Here is an 18,719-nt window from a genome sequence, read left to right on the forward strand (position 1 = left end):
ATTATTTGTGGTAAGAAGAGCTCCAGCCATATTTCAGAGGCATCTGGAACATCAAACAGTGATGTTTCTTATTGTGTGAAATATTTAGATAACATAACAGTAATTGTTTAGCCTCAGAATCATCATCTCTAAAACTCCCAAACAGTTTCCAGCCACACCTATGATGCAGAATGAAACTCCAGGTAATGCTTCTGTGTCTACGTTCAAGGAAGGAGCATTAGGGTTTAATGTTCTGTCAATAACAAGGTAATTAGAGACAGGCCAAACTTTGTGCAATTCTAGGAAATATTAATTACTGTGCACAGTCTATTCCCCATGGTGCTGATATTTCACTGTCCTTAATCATGCTGTGCCACAAAGATGCAAACTCTGAATGGTCCCCAGTATGTGAACAAGCATTTCAAACACTTGTGTAGATTGATACATGGCCAGAAAACTGTTGACTGAAACAGCTGTGTGGTGCAAAATAGACTACGGGCCTTTCACATCATCACACAGATGGCTCTGGCAAATAAGTTGTGTTTCTTTAGGGCACAGATTGTGGCACCAAATAATTATTTCTAAGTGGGGAATAATTTACACAATGTATGTGTGTCGTATCACCTGTACAATTCAATTGCTCATAACACGTAATTTTGCATGCATGTGCGTTTTCCATTAAGTATAAAGTTTTTAAAATTACATTTTTTTTTAGTTTACATTATTTCTTATTACATTGTAATTCATGATAAATTCGAGTTATAAGTGCATTTTTGGATAAGCCACTGACTGACACACTTTTTAAAAGTATCCCCTCTCAATATCTTAACAAGTTATTAAAAACAGCTTCTTTGACATAGGGGCTTTTCTCTGTTAAAGTTAGTCTTCTGTATGAAAATCTTTTCTATGCCTTATTTCATAGTTGTGGATATCCATGTTCCTTTTTGTGATATTAGTGTCTTCTTTCACTAGCATTACAGTTTGAAGTATATACATGGTTATAAACTGTGAGAATATTGTGTCTAATGAATAGGGGTTTGCAAGAAGTTCCTGGTTTTACTTTTGCTATGATCCTCAAGGCTCGCTTCTGCAGTATGAAAATGCTTTTCATATTAGTTTGGCATATCTCACCTCACCGTACTATTCCCTAAGACAAGGAAGGATATACTAATCCATAATATACAGTCTGTAGGGTTTCAGAGTTAAGATGTGATGATAATCTTCTTAATACATATAGACTGGGTGTTATTTTTTTACAGACAGAATCAGCTTGCAGCTTCCATGAAAGTCGATCATGTATGCATAGACGCAAGAATTTACAATCTATATAGGTTTTTGGTAGAATTTCATCGATCACAGTATTTTGTCTGTTTGGACCACTTGGTTTAAAATTAATAATGTTAGTTTTTTCTATGTTTACTTTTAGGTTCTCTCTTTCAAAGTGAGCTCTTGCCTTTTCAATAAAGTTATGTATCTCTTTACCTAGGCTGGGCTCATTGTCTGCATAGCAGACACCAGATATATTGTGTGCATACATGGTGTCAATTGCTTATCAGGAGACCTTGGGAAATCATTTACGCAGCATATGAATAGGACTGGACTTAAAATGGAGCCCTGAGGAACACCAAAATGTATATTTCTTATACTTGACCTTCTCCTCTCCAGTATTTCTCCCACAGAGTACATAATCTCCGTGCAATGCTGTCTACCTTTCAAATATGTTTGTAGCAATTGCATGAATTTTTCAGTGACACCACTCTTTGCAATTTTTGATAAGAGCACGTCATGAGGTACTCCATCAACAGCCGTGAGAGGTCCAGGAATATTCCTGCTGCTTGGGATTTTTCATTTAATTATTTTCGAGTACATGATGGAGAAATTGTACTGCTGCTGACATGGTACTTCGACCTCTTCTGAAACCATGCTGGAAATCACTTAATATATCAGCATTGTTGTAATGTTCCAGGATTTATTTTAATATTATTTTCTCTATCAGTTTGCTGAAAGTTTAAATTAGGGCAATGGGTCTGGCGTTCTGCACGTGCTTTATTCCCCATTTTTGTGTATTAGTGTCACTACAGTCAGTTTCAACTTGTCAGGGAACACATCGTCTTCATTAGATGAACTAGCGGTTTCATTAGTTCATGTTTGCATTTCTTCAATAGATATGGATATATTTCATCTCCAATGCAAACTCCAGGTTAGAATATTAACAATATAAGAAAAGACAGATGTCACATTAAGTTGCAGATAGGCACCAAAAAAAGAGACTTACACATTGGCTTTCGGCCAAAGCCTTCATCAGAAAACTAATGTGTAGTGTTTTTTCATTGTGCCTGTCTGCAACTTAATATGCCATCTTTACAGTAATTAGCACTCTTATCTTTTCCTATGTTGTTGCCATTATATGTGCAGTAATAAGTGTCTTGCCATTACAAACCAAATACCTTTAATAATCGTATTTGGACCCTGAAATCAAAGAAAAGATAAGACAGTGGTACAAGTGATGAGCTTTATTCTAGGGTTATTATGTAACAAGATAACATACAAACAAACCACCCATTACACTGTTGCAGATACATTCTCCTAACTATCAATAGGATAGGACCCTAAGCATTAGATAATAATGAGGTTGTTGTACCAAGCTTCAGAAAGTTATCATTAGTTTTCCAGTAGCCACACACACAACTGCAAAAGCCACCAACAAGAATTACACTAAGGAATGTTGGTGAATGTGGCTGTATGGCTCCTACTCATTGACTCATTTGTAGCCCAAAGGAACCTCTGCTGCAAACATTTTTTACACTACAACAGAGGTGGCAAAGAACTTGGCTAGTGAGCTGCAACCTGGCATGAGTGCCATAGCACTCAACCTAGCTGGCACATTTCCCGCACCAACATACCACACAGCCTGAGGCTGAGGAGGGGGTAACCTGTGATCTTGCTGTTGCACTGTGTACATTTTGTTTAATATTTCACACTTAACAACATAGTTAAAAAGATGATGATATTGAATTCTTTTGGCACACAGTAGACATAACTTTTATCCTGTACAGACTGTCGGCATATGGACAGATGCATAGGGTTTCACGCATTTTCATACTCAGGTAGCCAAGAAATCATGTCTTATTTACTTTCATTATTGAAAAACGTCTTTCACACACATATGTTGATCAGAATATTGTAGTATTTTTCCAACTTCATTTGGAGACATGGAAACCATAAGTGGAAAGCAATGTAGATATCCTGGACAATTTTAACATTAGAGTGACTTGTCTTTAAAATAATAATTACATTTCAGATCAGTCAGTTACATCTGCACATGAATAAACAGCAAACAGTTTCAAACACAGATGAAAAATTGGCAGTGTCTTCAAAACATTTAGAAAACTATTCTTTTATTTCTTTCAAGGGCACAATGAATTCTTCAGAACTCACATTTTCTTAAATACCAGTGAGCTTAGGGAACTGGATTGATTCGTGTCATCAGTGTCTCCCTGTGCTCCATGCTCTAAAATTTAGCACAGAGTGCTTTTTGATGTAAATAGCTATGAATCCCGTATGTCGATCGTTGTAATATTTTGCTTTTCCATTGCCAGCTACATCTTTATATTCAAATAAGGGAAACTCCAAGTAGGACAACCAACAATGAAGGAAAAGACAGATTGGCTACTTGCCGTAAAGAAGACACATTTAGTTGCAGACAGGTGCAATTAAAAGATACTTACATAATATTTTCAGCCACAGCCTTCATCAGTAAAAGAGACACACACACCACTCAAACACAAGCAAGCACACCTCATGCACACGACTGCCAACTCCTCGGCTGGAATGCAACTATCACATGGTATGCAAACATCACTCTGGAGGGGCCGGGGAAGAGGAGGGGATAGTAATGTACAGGTGGGGAGAGAGACGAACGATGTCTGTGGAATATGTAGGGACTAGAATGCAAACAGGAAGGAGGTTTTGGGACTGGAAGGTGGGGAATAAAGGAGCAATTTGTGTGTAGGGGTAAAAGTGAGACCTTTGGATAGGACTGAAACTTCTGTGGAGCTGAAGCTTTAGGTGGAAAGGTTAACTCTACACCCAAATTTAACCATTTTGGACTTCATCAGGTTACCTTTCATTCGGGAAGCGGTTGCACTCAGCAACTGTTATATTGACTTGTAAATTATAGATTGCAGCAATGAGTCGTCGTTTTTAAATTTTATTATGCAGATCCAGATTTCGGCTAGAAGCTAGCCATTCTCAATGCACTATTATTTTCGCTCAAAGCATGTAAGTCCCTGCTGATCGGGCTTCACCCACAGTTCACTGAATACTACATTTTGAACTTATCAGTGACCTACTTTCCTTCCCCTAATTCTTGCAATGGAAGCACTTCTTTGCTCCCAATACCTCCAGCTAAAACACACTAATTCCAACATTGAACCCTGCCTCTTCCAGTTCATATCACCATCCAACCATGATCTGCCCATCTGCCCCCCCCCCCCCCCCCCATCCCATCTAACCATATGCTGGTCACCTTCCAAGATTTCATTATCTCCAAATTAGCCACACCATCCTTCTCCATGCCCCTTCCACAGAACACCAACCTTTCAGTAGAAGAAAGAACAGCTATACACTACCTCAAAACAAATCCCGACCTAATCATCTTACCTGCAGACAAACGTTCCACCACTATTATTAATCACAGTGGCTACCTGGCAGAAGGCCTCTTCCAATTATCTAACTGCTCTGCCAGAGTGATCCCATCCCAAAAGTCCAACACAACCTCCAATCCCTGCTTAAAGCCTTAGGCCCTTCCTAGAACATCTCCCTAGAATCCATTTCCCTCCTCAGCCCTATGACACTCTGCACACCCACCTTCTACATGCTACCAAAAATCCACAAACCCAGCAACCTTGGATGCCCCCTTCTGGCTCGTTATTGTACCCCCACTGAGAGTACTTTGGCTTTCATTGACCAACACCTCCAACCTATTGCCCACACTCTAGCCTCCCATGTCAAAGACACCAAGCACTCAATCCCGTCTCCGGCCATCCTGATTTAGGTTTTCCGTGATTTCCCTAAATCGCTTCAGGCAAATGCCGGGATGGTTCATTTGAAAGGGCACGGCCGATTTCCTTCCCCATCCTTCCCTCGCCCGAGCTTGCGCTCCGTCTCTAATGACCTCGTTGTCGACGGGATGTTAAACACTCATCTCCTCCTCCTCCTCCTTCTCCTCCTCCACACCAAGCACTTCCATCTCCCCCATCCCTACCCCTTTACCTCATGGATCCTACTCATCACTGTTGACAGCACCTCCCTATACACCAGTTCATGCTCTTGGTCTTACCGCTATTGAACACTGCCTTTCCAAATGTCCTTCACACTGCAAACCAAATACCTCACTTCTCGTACACCTTACTAACTTTATCCTAACACATTACTTCTCATTTGAAGGGAAGATATAAAACAAATCTGCAGCACAGCCATGGGCACTTGGGTGGCACCCTCCTATACCAACCTTTTTATGGGCCGTCTAGAGAAGACTTTCCAAGCCTCCTCAACACCTTCTCTCCCATTCACTTCACATGGTCCTCCTCAACCCAGTGTGCCACCTCATAGATGTTGACCACCTCCTTTCTGATGTCTCCGCCTGCACATCTGTCCACACTAAACCCTCCAAACACCAACAGTACCTGGATTTTAACAGCTGTCAACTCTTTCACTCCAAAAAATCCCTCCCATACATCCTGGTCACCTGGGGACAGAGTATCTGCTGTGACAAAAGCTCCCTTGCTCAACCTGCAGAGGGTATACCAAGGCCATCACAGACACACAGTACCCCCAGACGTAGTCTGCAAACAGATCTCCCGTGCCATTTTCCCGCAAACCACCAATCCTCCCACCATCCCAAGAACCAGCCACAAAGTAGTGTCCCCTTCATCACTCAGTACCACTCTGGACTGGAAAAACTGAACCACATCCTTCACCAGGGCTTTGATTACCTATCACCATGCCCTGAAACAAGGGACATACTCCCGAGATACTTCCCACCCCTCCTACAGTAGTGTTCTGTCACCCACCCAGCCTCCACAACATCCTAGTCCATCCCTATGTCACTCCCAATCCCAACTCCTTGCCACAAGGATCATACCTCTGTGGAAGATCCAGCAAAATCTGCCCAATCCACCCTCACAGCACTTCCTATTACAGTCCTGTCACGGGTTTATCCTACCCCATCAGGAGCTAGGCCACCTGTGAAAGCCATCACGCTATTTAGCAGCTCTGCTGCATTCATCGCATAGCCTTTTATTTCGGTATTACTGCCAACCAGCTGTCCACCAGGATGAACGGCCACCGCCAAACTGTGGCCAAGAGCAAAGGAGACTACCCCTGTGGCGCAAAATGCAGCAGAACATAATACACTTGATTTCAGTGGCCACTTCACTACACAAGCAATCTGGATCCTTCTCTCCACCACCAGCTTTTCTGAACTGTGCAGATGGGAGTTATTCTTACTACACATTCTCCATCCCCCTAATTATTCCGGCCTCAGCCTACAGTAACTACTGTCTCCACACCCTTCACACAACAGTTTCCAACCCTGCTGTCCTGTCATCTCCTCCCTAGTCTCATCTCCCACCCTGTTTATTTGCTGTCCTCTGCAAACACATCTGCCTGTCTTTCTCTGTTCCTCTTCCTTTTCCCTCACCTCACTGTCCCACAACCTCCCGACACTGCATCTGTTGGCATTCTAGTACCAGCACACCCCACCAGACAGCATTCGTCTCTCCCCCCACCCATACACTACTATCCCTTCCCTTTCCCCACCAACTCCAGATTGCTGCTTGTATCCCACGTGATAGTTGCATTCCGGCCCGAGGTGCTGGAGTTAGCAGCCATGTGTGTATGAGGGTGCTTGCTTGTGTGTGTACCTCTTTTACTGATGAGGGCTGTGGCCAATAGCATTATGTAAGTGTGCATTAATTGCACCTATCTGCAACTTAACATGCCTTGTTTATAGTAAGTAGCAATTTGTCTTTTCCTACATTGCTGGTAAATCTTTAAATTCTTTCTGCACATTACTGTAATGTCATTTCACAGCAAATGTGGAGTACCTGTCACTTATGTGACTGCACAATAAGTATCGAAATTTCTCCTTCCTCTCTTCTGTCATTTTCATTAATTTCTACAGCCATGTGACAACAGATAGCCAGACTACCTCTTTTTGTGCAAAGTCACGGACTTGTGAACGTCCTTCATACCACAAACAAATAGTGAAGGGTAAACAGTGCTGTCTCTATGGTTCTGCCAAACTGAAGAGAGTTTTGCTGATCGGGAAATACCACAGTGCAATATTCGATGAAATGGTATGCTCTTTTGGGTACTCCGGGAAGGAACAAGCAAAGCCAAGACAGGCCAGGCCTTAGCCCACCCATGGCTGCACATGTGGATTTTGGTACACGTCAGTAATTGGAGGCATGCATTGCACAATGCATTCTGAATGTGAACCCAGTGACACTTTGACCTGTTGTGGTACATACTGTTTCTCAATTTCAAATTGTGGAAAAAAACGCCAGACAGCATACTGAGTAGGTCCTGCACCAGTCTCTCGACTCATGCCATTGTTGGTTTTTACGCACTTCTTGGCTTCGGGGCAGTTAAAAACTGATTTTACCCATCCAATGTGGTAAAACCTTGCTGTGGTGGATGGGAGTGGTGCCACAACTGTTGAATGCCAAACTTCTGTGTCATGCACCTTGCTCGTACAGTAGATTTAATGAACAACTCACAATCCGACTCATGCCAAAGCAATTAGAGGAATTTTTCACAAGGTTGTCAAACAAATGATGTCTGCACCATACCATCTGCAGAGACACAGAGCAGATGCGAGCAGCAAATGATGAAAACAGCTGGGGCTGACCTAACAGTGGCAGCAGTAAAATCTATTCCTTTTGTTATAACTTCCTTGCATGCTGCGTGGTTCTTTACTGGATACAGGAGCAAGGAAAAGATGCTGCTCATGAACAGAGAAATCAGGTATTAATTTCTTCTACATCTAATATCAAATAGTAAAAATAGTACATAACTTTGGTGCTGTAGTTGCAGTGTCAGTTGCTAACAGTAGTTTTGAATGTTGAAAATATATAGGTATTGCAGATTTACAAATCAGTCAGTCTTCATTAAATGAACCATTCAGTAGATCATGAGCCCTGGCCACTATGAAAGTCTGTAAGTGTTATTCAACTGGCAAACACACAAAATGGGCTCAATGCATGAATGTTCAAACTTGATACACACACTGCTGGAGCTCAAGAAAGGGGATATTTGCATATTATTGGCACTGGCTTAATTGTTCATGGTTGTGCCCCCATGCCACTGTAGAGGCTGTAGGAAACGCGGCAGCTTAACTGGTGGCACATGTATTTGAAAGCGCATTTGACCGGATACCATCTGATACGACACCTTTCAGAAAGGAAAATGTCCTTCATAGATACTCCATGGAAGACAACCACGAACTTTATTGCATCTCTTACATCCTCAACACCATCGGACACTGCCAGATCTCTACTATTTTGGCCTCTGGCTCTAAGTGCATGCAAATTTGAGAGATCACTGGGCTAGGCACCAGCCAAAGTGAGATTCACACATGGCCACATAATGTACACTAATGTCATCAAGAATGGTGCTGTTTGATGCCACTAATTGATCTCCAGTCACTCCACAGTAATCTCCATGAGCCAAAGAGGACCAGCTTCAGAAAACTCGCCTATTACAATCTATAGGACAGCAGGACTCTGTGCCAGCAGATACGACAGTCAGGGACAAGCAGTCTCACCTCAAATAAGGGCAGCACAGGTGACTCAGATAGTGACAGCAAGTAGTCAGTGATAGAAATCTTCGGGCCTTTCTTACATGACTGCCTCCCACTGCAGCTGCCCCAGCAGTGGTCTGACTACTCAGACGATATCACCATCTATACAGATGACACCACCCAGAACGATGCTGTGGTAGAAGACCAACATCATCTTCACTGGACACTCGATTGCCTCCACCTGCTATCCCCTGGGGTCAACACCACTTGATATGCTTCTGGCCACTTACCTGTCACTTAGGAGGAAGAGATTTGGTGCCTGGAAATAATAAAAATGACAACACTGAACAAGAGATGCTGCAAACCAGAGATTGGTGCCCCCAAAAGAGCAGACTGTCATTGACAGCATCATTGATTCAGAGGCTAACACCAAGGACACAAGCCATGCTCTTTGCATGTTACAGGCATTTACAGCCAGTGACAGTGACCACTGTCACTTTATTTACACCTCTTCATGCTGTGGAAGAAATTACACATTAACCAGATAGCTCTGGTGACTGACAACATGTACTATTATTAGATCTTAGGAGGACTTCTACTGGGACTGTTGAAGTACTTTTTGGTAGCTTTCTTTGTTTAAACTCAAAGATTTGAGTGTACACGCACAGGACACCCACTCTATACAAGGTGTGAGAGAAAAGTAATGAAACTGACAGCAATCTGGCAATGCTGTGTTGTTCTGCTTGTGTAGGCCAATGTGTTCATTCCTTCCACATACTCAGTCCAAATTTCAGTTCTGTACAGCCACCATGTAATTTTTGAGAGCACCATCAGTGAAGTTGTGAGGTACAAAAATGGGACACTGGAATTTAGACCAATGTTATGCAATCAAGTTTTGTGTTAGGCTTGGGAAATCTGTGAGCATTACCTCTGATAAGGTGAAACAGGTCTATGGAGAACATTCCCTATTAAGAACACAAGTTTTTTGCTGGCACAAATCATTTTTGGAAGCTGAGAACATGTTAAAGATGAACCTCACTCAGGGAGACCTTCAACTTCAAAAACTGACCAAAATGTCAAATGAGACTGGCATTTAGCAGTAAGGACGATGGGTGACCTGTTAAACATCTTCACCATACATCAAATTTTGACCAAAGATTTGCACATGGAAAAGGTATGTGCCAAAATGGTGCCAAAACACCTGACAACTGAGCAGAGGACAACTGACGAAACATGTGCGTTGATCATCTTGAGATGATAGCCAATGACCATGAAAGGTTGAGTTGTGTGATCACAGGTTATGAAGCCTGGATTTTTGAGTACGAGCCTGGGTCAAAGCTGCAAAGTGAAGAGTGGCACAACGAGATATCTCCTTGACCAAAAAAAAAGTGTGAATGAGCAAATCAAAACAATGCTGATTTGTTTTTTGACAGTAGGGTATCATGCATAAGGAACGTATTCCTCCAGGACAATCTGTCAACCACGTGTTTTACAAAGATGTCCTTGAAAGGCTAAGGAAAAGGGTAAATCAAGTGAGACTGGACACTGCAGACATGTGGATGCTGCATTATGACAACACCTTATGTCACATGAACATGTCCATCAATGAATTTTTTACCTCAAAAGGCATCCCTGTTTTTCCACAGCCTCTCTATTCACATGATCTGTGTTCTCATGACCTTTTTTATTCCAAAATTGACAAATGTCTCAGAAGGACGTCATTTTGGGATTCTGGAGAACATTCAAAAGAATGTGACCATGTTACAGGGCCCTACCGGTTGAAGCCTTTAGTGCTGCTACCGTGACTAAGAACACTGACTGTTGGTGTATAGCTGCCTGAAGGAACTACACTCAAGGGGACAATATTATTGTTTGAAAAAAATAAATAAATAAAAATTTTGGTAGATAAAAAGGTCAGTCTCATTACTTTTCTTGCACACCTCTTACAACAATGAACTGTTTTCTGATTACTTCAACCATTCAGTTACTTTTTGTAATTTTTAAAATTTAATCTACAGGTTTGTCCAATTACAAAACCGCAGGCAACTGAAGAAACAAGACATGAAGCTCACTACAGTTTGAAGTGGGCTGCTCATTGCACATTTATCTATAGTGAAAGTGGTGGCCAGTACAATCACAAGAACATTGTGGAAAGAGACCAAGCTACAGGTTTGGGGCCCTGGAGTGAAAAGGTAGTGCTTCCAAGGCTTCCAGATCTTCATAAAATGGTCAGCAAAATGCTGAGAAGTGGAAAGCTGAGGTGTAGCAACCACTTGTGTGACTTTTTGACAGTTTAACAATATTATGAAAAGGATGGGCTGCTATTCACTGTAAAGATGACACATTGAGTTGCGGACAGCCACAACATGAAGACTTAAGACACCGAGCTTCCGACAAAGCCTTCTTCAGAGAAGAAAAGAAAACACACAAAGGGCACACATGCACCCTCAAGAGCACCCCCCCCCCCCCCCCCCCCACACACACACACACACACACACACACACACACACACACAAAGAGACACACATGGCACCACTATTTGTGGCGGCATTCTGGTAGCAACAGCCACTATAGATAGCAGTCATGACGTATGCCTCCTTGTGTGAATGTGTGTGTTTCCTTTACTTTTTTGAGGACGGCTTCGGCCAGCAAGTCACTGTGTAACAGTTTTTTCGTTCTGCCCGTCTGCAACTCAATTTTAAGGTGAGTCCCAATCTATCCTTTGCAGGATAGACCTGGACCTGGACTTTCCACTTTTTTATTTTCAGAGATTTAGTTGGTCCAGTCTCTCTTCACGTATAAATATCACAACAGCATTATTATGGTTCACATATTTTTCATATGAAGACAACCATTATATGGGAAGAGCAGTGAGATTTCTGGACCTGCATTATATAGAGCACATTTGGAATATATTGGTACCCCCAAGGATTTCCCAGATTTCTGCACAGGAATACAGTTATTGAACCATCTAATAGACAGTGTGACAAGTCACTTGTTCACATGTGTGGTGGCTAGAGGTATAGTCTTTTTGTTGAAAGTAATTTTCTGCTAAAAATGACTTTACAGAACTATATGTCCCTCTATTTTCTGGACTTACTACTTACATGTTCTGGATAATCTAATACACCAAATACCTTGTAATTAAGATTTATCTTGTTCTACATTTCTAACATCCTGTTTTGAGAAAGTGTTCTTTATTTTTTTGGGATGCAACTGTATAAAGCTTATGATATTTATTTACATTTTTATCCAGTATCTGAATGAGTAAAATTAAATAGAATTTAAGTGGTAGAACAATAAAACAAACAATACTATACTGGTGATTAATACTACTTTATTAAAAATTTTGTTTTGTATCAGTTTCATCCCTCTTATGAACTCTTATGAATTGTTTACACAGACTCAAAACTGAATTAGGAATGATGCTGTCATTGCATAATTTCACGTAATGCTATGAATGACATTTAAAAGCCACTTACGAAACACTACAATTTCATTCATAAACACATAATAAATTCTGACAATATTTGTACTTCGAGTGAATGGTCATAATAAAGAGACCAACTCTGTCCATGGTTTCATGTGGTCCACTTTCATCTAATCTCATTTGGTAAAGATACCCGACTTGACACACTCAATAGATTTACAATGACTTGAGACACTCAAAGCTTTTTCTGTTAATAACCAGTCCCAGGCAAAGATGTGACCATGTACTAACAGGCAATAAAACAATGCCCATGCAACAATAATCATTTGAAGAAAATATCTTTTCTAAACAACTTTTCATTGGCTGCTTTTGACAAGTTTCTGCTCTGTGACAAATTATCACTTCAGCAATTTCCATACACACATTTCTTTCCTGTGTAACACCATAACAGAGAGAAATAAGCAGATCTAATAAAGACTTTTCTCTCCTCACAGCATTTGTATTCTGCTCTGGTGTTCAGGAGCATAAGGTAGATTTTTCAGCAATGAGACTGGCTGCCTTCAGATGACAGCTAATTAATAATGAGTTTCAATCTTAATAAAAAAATTATCACGGTGCTTATACAGACCTCATTATTAATCAGTAGTCATTTGATAATGACAGTAATTCCATTACTCCACTAAGCCAAACAAGAAAAACACAAAATGAAGAATTCTGCAAGTATGACAGAGAGCTTTTTTGATTTGCTGATTCCTCTACTTGCTCTCAAAACTCAGGTGAATACACAATCACTGAAAAAAAGGTCTGATCCTCTAAAGTAAGAAAATGATCAATTGATCAATATTTCTTTAGCAAGGTACGAGAACATCAGATAAGAATAAATAGCCACTCATATGCACCTGCCTTTCAGCATCATTGTGCAAGCTGACAGAAAAATCTCTTTGTAATCATATATCTATGTTTGTACTTTCATCAGTGATTAATCACAAAAATGCTGTCAGTTACTTATGAATCCAGCACAGAGGCAATTTAAATTGCTTATTGCCAACTGCATAAAAATGTTAACTATAAAGCATTAAGTAAATGGTAGACATCACAAGCATTGACATGTGACCCACCCATCTCTCTCTCTCTCTCTCTCTCTCTCTCTCTCTCTCTCTCTCTCTCTCTCGCTCTCTCTCTCTCACACACACACACACACACACACACACCTTCCTTGAATACAAACTGAAAACTACCAATCTGATTGCCTGGTGGTGGTTCACAATTCTGACATACATTTTAAGAAAAAAAAAAAAAAAATACTTTAAGCAAGATCAGCATAATATTACCAGGAATGAAATGTATATAACAGACTGTTGATACAACAGAAATTTTAAAAATGCATCAGAGATCAAAGAGGATATGCCCACCAATCACTGTCACAATTAAACGAGTTAGTATAATTTTGCTTTAGCTAGTATGGGTACAGAATTGTGCAGACTTCATAAAATTGTGAAATGTAAACCAAGTGCGCACACATACACACTCACATATAAAAATGACACTGAGCTTTAATAATGGCAACACTACAATCACAGCAAGTAATTACTTGTTCATACTGTCAACAAAATAATGGAATTATTTTAAAACAATGGTATCATTTGTAAGTTATCAGTACAAACACTGTCTTTTAGTTAAATAAATGGAAAAATTTGGAATGATGTACAACAATATAAACTTTTCAGATACATGCAGAAGCTCACAGCTGAAACTGTATTTCTTGTCAAAATCCATAAGGAAACAAATTGAAAACATGTAATAGTGAGAAACTGGACAACATAAAAAAGGTACAGGTAAGACCTTCCAATAAGAAAGTTCTTTAATTTATTAACAGTGAGAGATACAAAGCACATCAGCACATAAAATGGTATCAGATGTGGGAAAATACTGCGGTGGAGTGTACAAGTGCAGCGCCACAATGTACATTTTTGCAATATCAAAACACACAAATCATTGAAATGTATGCACTTTTGGTTTAAAAATAGTTTGTGTGTATCATTTTGAGTTGCAGGACTCTCACTGTTTATGCTCTATTAATAAAGATAAATATGAGCTGAAATTACAAAATCTTACTTTTTTACTCAATTTTCATAGAAAGAAGTGCAACTTTTTTCTTCAAGCTCAATCATACCACTGCTAAAAGAAATGAGAGGCATGACATCAAGGATGGAAGCACAAGCAAAATTCTTTATCACAAAAAGAGAACAGGTTCTCCATCATCATTAATGTAAATGCTCAGTGTCAAACATTAAAATATTTTACACACAAGCAGGTGTTGGCTATAAATGTCAGTGGTAATCAAAATTCTGTCTCATTTGAATATGATGGAATTATCAAATACAAAATTCTAAAATGTGTAAAACAACTGCTATTCAAGATACCACCATTGCCAACAATGTGATTATAATTCTGTAAACTGAATTCAGTCAATAACATATCAATTCTACCACTCTGCATAATGCAGCTATGAGGATACACACATCTCAAATGCATGTGCACAACAAGCTTCTGCACTTCTTCTCAGATCAGTAACATTCATTGTGTTTATTCTTGTACGTATGCACCAGTTATTTACATAATTCATACATCACGAATTAGGAAAAGAACTTATGCACCTTGCAATAACTGTGTCACACACATAGTAAACAGTACAATGAAAATGCCTCTACACTCTGTAAGAGGTCTTTGTCGATATGCCACGTCATAAACAGAACAATCACTATTCTGTTTTTTGGGTGACTGGTGGAAATTCACTTTCATCATCAAATCGAAAACCACCTTTTGGGGGTGATTCTGTTGCAGCTGCCATCTCATGGAATTTTTCAGATTCTGAAAACACCAGAAAACCAAAAAATGAATGAAAATATTTCAGAATTAAATACAAAATAGTAAACATAAAAGCGTAGTATCATAATTTAATATTTCTAGGTAGATGATTTACAATAATTTTAACTCATTTTCAACTTTCTTAAAAAATGAATATTGTATGCACAGTTTGCGTTATTTTATAGAACACTTACTTGCTAATGTTATTCACATTACTTGCTAATGTTATTCACATTTTAAAAAATCTGGAGTTATTTTACCACCTGCTGTTAAACATAGTAAGATTACTCCTATGATAAAATAAATTAATTTGTTACCTATGATGCTCTATCACAAGCCAAATTCCCATTTACACAAAAATTTATAACATACTACATACAAAGTGCACTTAGTCTAAGACACCATGAACACAGCTCACAAAAAGAGTGTTCAAGGATTTGATTGCCAAACATTTACAATAGAGTTTTCAAAAATAGGCAATAACACATCAGAACACTATTGTTTGACACATGGTGGACTAACACCCCTACAAATGGAAAAGCTACGAAAGACAAAATATTTACAGTCAATTAAAAAACAGAAAAATATTGGCATTTATCAAAAGAGTGAGTCAATTCAAAAGCTCTGAAGCCAAGCTAGGGTCAATCCTGGGCAAGTTTGCATGTGAAGCAACAAATGATGTGAATTATCATCATCCCTCTGAGTTTACATAATAATCACTATTATGCTAACATAATATGCCATGTAACAAAAGTAAACCTGCTCTTGCTTCTGTATCCATATGGTAAGCTGTTTATGTGATCATACTGAACATTGGCAATAGCTGGATTTTCTTTCTGTTCCAGTTCATATGCCATAGTGTTAACTTCCCTATAACTATCATTTTATCAACAAATGATGGCACATTCTATCTCCATACAGTACTCTCACCTTATTCGCACCTTACATAACTCTATTCTTTTATTCCCTTTAACTGTTTCAAAAGTCATTTGAGAAATAGCACTTGTATAGTTAGCTATATTATAAGCACATGAATAAAATCAGTTTGACAATTCACACGAAAAAAATTTCATCATTAACATGCAACGAAGCTGGGGTTCTAATGCACTTGTATCATCTACACTCTAAGTTTAAAATGATGAAGGCTTAAATTGTTATGTTCTCTTATCTTTCTTTGCATGTTAGAAAGAAAACTAGTTTAGTTTAAACCCCAAAGACAGGGCAGGACAGAAATACAAGTGATTGAATACCATCTCCAACCTTTTTTTTAAAAAAACCATTAGATTAACAGTACCTTTCTTATGCACAATATTGTGAAAATCCATTTTATTTTTAAAAAAGTTTAGTGTGACCTGATTAGAGACAAGTTGTTCCCAGAACATCTAACAATCTCCAAGAAGTTAAACTGACTTTTTCCAACTGTGTCACATTACTGAGCAATCAGTATCCAGAAGGGTCAGTAGATGCAGAACTAGGTAGCAGAGGCCATCTGGGTGAAATAAGAGGAGGAACAGAAGAAAAGAATGAAAGGAGAGAATTATGAGGCACCCAAGGAACTAACATGTATGAGAAAACAAATTTATGCAACCATGGTTACATAATGTTACTAAGGAGAAATATGCAAATAAGGTACACAAAGAATGTAATGTTTATCATTCACAGCAACACACTGTGAGTTTTCTTAAATAGTAATAGTTGTTTAATGTCCCTGATAACTTCTTTGCACGAATACAGCAATGCAGTCTATTAAAAAGTGTTTAGCAGAGACTGATGAACAGTACTGGCTATCTGAAGTTTAGTTCTCACTTCTCTCACTTTCCTCACAACATACCACTTTTGTTTTTGAAATTATAACATTTATTAACTATAGTACACTGATAGAAAAAAAAATTGCAACAGCAAAAAATAATTAATGTAGGGTAATGATATTTTGGGAACACATTTGTCCAGATAACATATTTAAGTGATTCACACTGAAAGATCACAGGTTAATGTAAGCCTGAGATAAGCCAGAGCAAATATGAAATGCTGGTACAGTAATAACCAATGTAACTGACAGAATACTAAATGCAAGCATGCAAATTTGCATGCATTGTATTGTACAGATGGTGTATATCAATTTGTGGGATGGAGATTCATGCCTGTTACACTTGGTCAGTCAACACAGTTAATGCTCGTTGTGGATGGTGCTGGAGTTGTCACCCGATGATGTCCCATATGTGCTCAACTGAAGACAGATGTGGTGATTGAGTAGGCCAAGGCAACATGTCAACAGTCTGTAGAGCGTGTTGGGTTACAACAGTGGTCTGCTGGTGAGTGTTATCCTGTTGGTAAATATCCCTGAAATTGAGTTCATGAAAGACAGCACAACAGGTAGAATCACCAGACTGATGTACAAATTTGCAATCAGGGTGCCTGGGATAACCACAAGAGTGCACCTACTGTCATGTGAAATCACACACCAGACCATAACTCCAGGTGCACATCCAGTGTGTTTAGCACACAGACATTGGTTGCAGGCCCTCAAACTCCCATCCACCTAAACAATACACGGCCATCACTGGCACCAAGGTAGAACCAGCTTCCATGAGCCTCCAATGAGCTCCTGCTTGACATCACTGAAGTCGTAAATGGTGATGGTTTGGGGTCAGTGGAATGCATGCTACAGCATGTCTGCCTTGGAGCAGTCCTTGAAGCAACAAATTCTTAACAGTTTGTTGTGTCACTGTGGTGCCAACTGCTGCTGAAATTGCTGCTGCAGATGCGGTTCAATGTGCCAGAGCCATATGCCAAACACAGTGGTCTTCCCTCTCAGTAGTGCCATGTGGCTGACTGTAGCCCAGTTTTCTTTCTACCACACATTTCTGTGGCCCTGCCAGTACTCATTTACAGCAGCTACTTTCCTGCCAAGCCTCTCTGTAATATCACAGAAGGAACATCCACCTTCTAGTAGCCCTATTACACAACCTTGTTCAAACTCAGTGAGGTGCTGATAATGGCATCTTTGTAGCCTTAACTGAATTCTTGACTAACATCAACTCAACATGCCTAATGTCAAAGATAACTAACACTTGCAATCGTTACATTGGGAACTTAAAGCAAACCTGATTTGTGTCCTCATAGTAGTGGTACTACTGCCATTCTTATGCAACTGGCGTGAAATCTGAATGCTTGTGCATTTCTCTACCTGTCACTTAGTTCTTGACTTTTCAGTTAAGGCAATAAAACAATGAAATTAAAAAAATATACATCAAGCAACTATCCCCCTTATGGCACACAGGAATGTGTCACCACTAAGGTCACAGAAAAAAAGAGAAATTATAAATAGGAACCATGTATCTAGAATTCAACACACTGGAGTCTTCTCGAGGACCAACAAGTGTGAAATAGGTACTTCCTTATTAAAGAAAGGAGAAATAGTCAGGTAAAAACTTCTGTTGTGAGTTGTCTGACAAAATGATACCAGTGGCAGCTACCTGTGTTAGCTGCACAGAGCAGTAACTATACTCTGAAGGACTTATTATGATACCAGAAATATTACTTACCTGTGAATTTCTGACTGCTGAAAGTTTTCATCTATAGAACCAATTTGTTAGCAATACACCGGAGCTATCAACTAACAATGTAAAGTACATG

The 18,719-nt window shown here is 39.5% G+C and overlaps 1 protein-coding gene across 7 annotated transcripts in view; it reads right to left on the reverse strand.

The window, feature by feature from the left end:
* Positions 1-13,750: 13,750 nt before the first annotated feature.
* LOC124590183 (WD repeat domain phosphoinositide-interacting protein 2) overlaps positions 13,751-18,719 on the reverse strand; it is a 75,345-nt gene continuing 70,376 nt past the window's right edge. For all 7 annotated transcript variants that reach the window (XM_047131629.1, XM_047131630.1, XM_047131628.1 and 4 more), the window contains one exon: positions 13,751-15,086. In XM_047131629.1, coding sequence (XP_046987585.1) covers positions 14,977-15,086 — 110 coding nt within the window. In that variant the 3' untranslated portion in view covers positions 13,751-14,976. The remainder of the gene's footprint in view (positions 15,087-18,719) is intronic.

The sequence above is a fragment of the Schistocerca americana genome, chromosome 2, assembly GCF_021461395.2.
Source record: "Schistocerca americana isolate TAMUIC-IGC-003095 chromosome 2, iqSchAmer2.1, whole genome shotgun sequence".
Taxonomy (NCBI): Eukaryota; Metazoa; Arthropoda; class Insecta; order Orthoptera; family Acrididae; genus Schistocerca; species Schistocerca americana.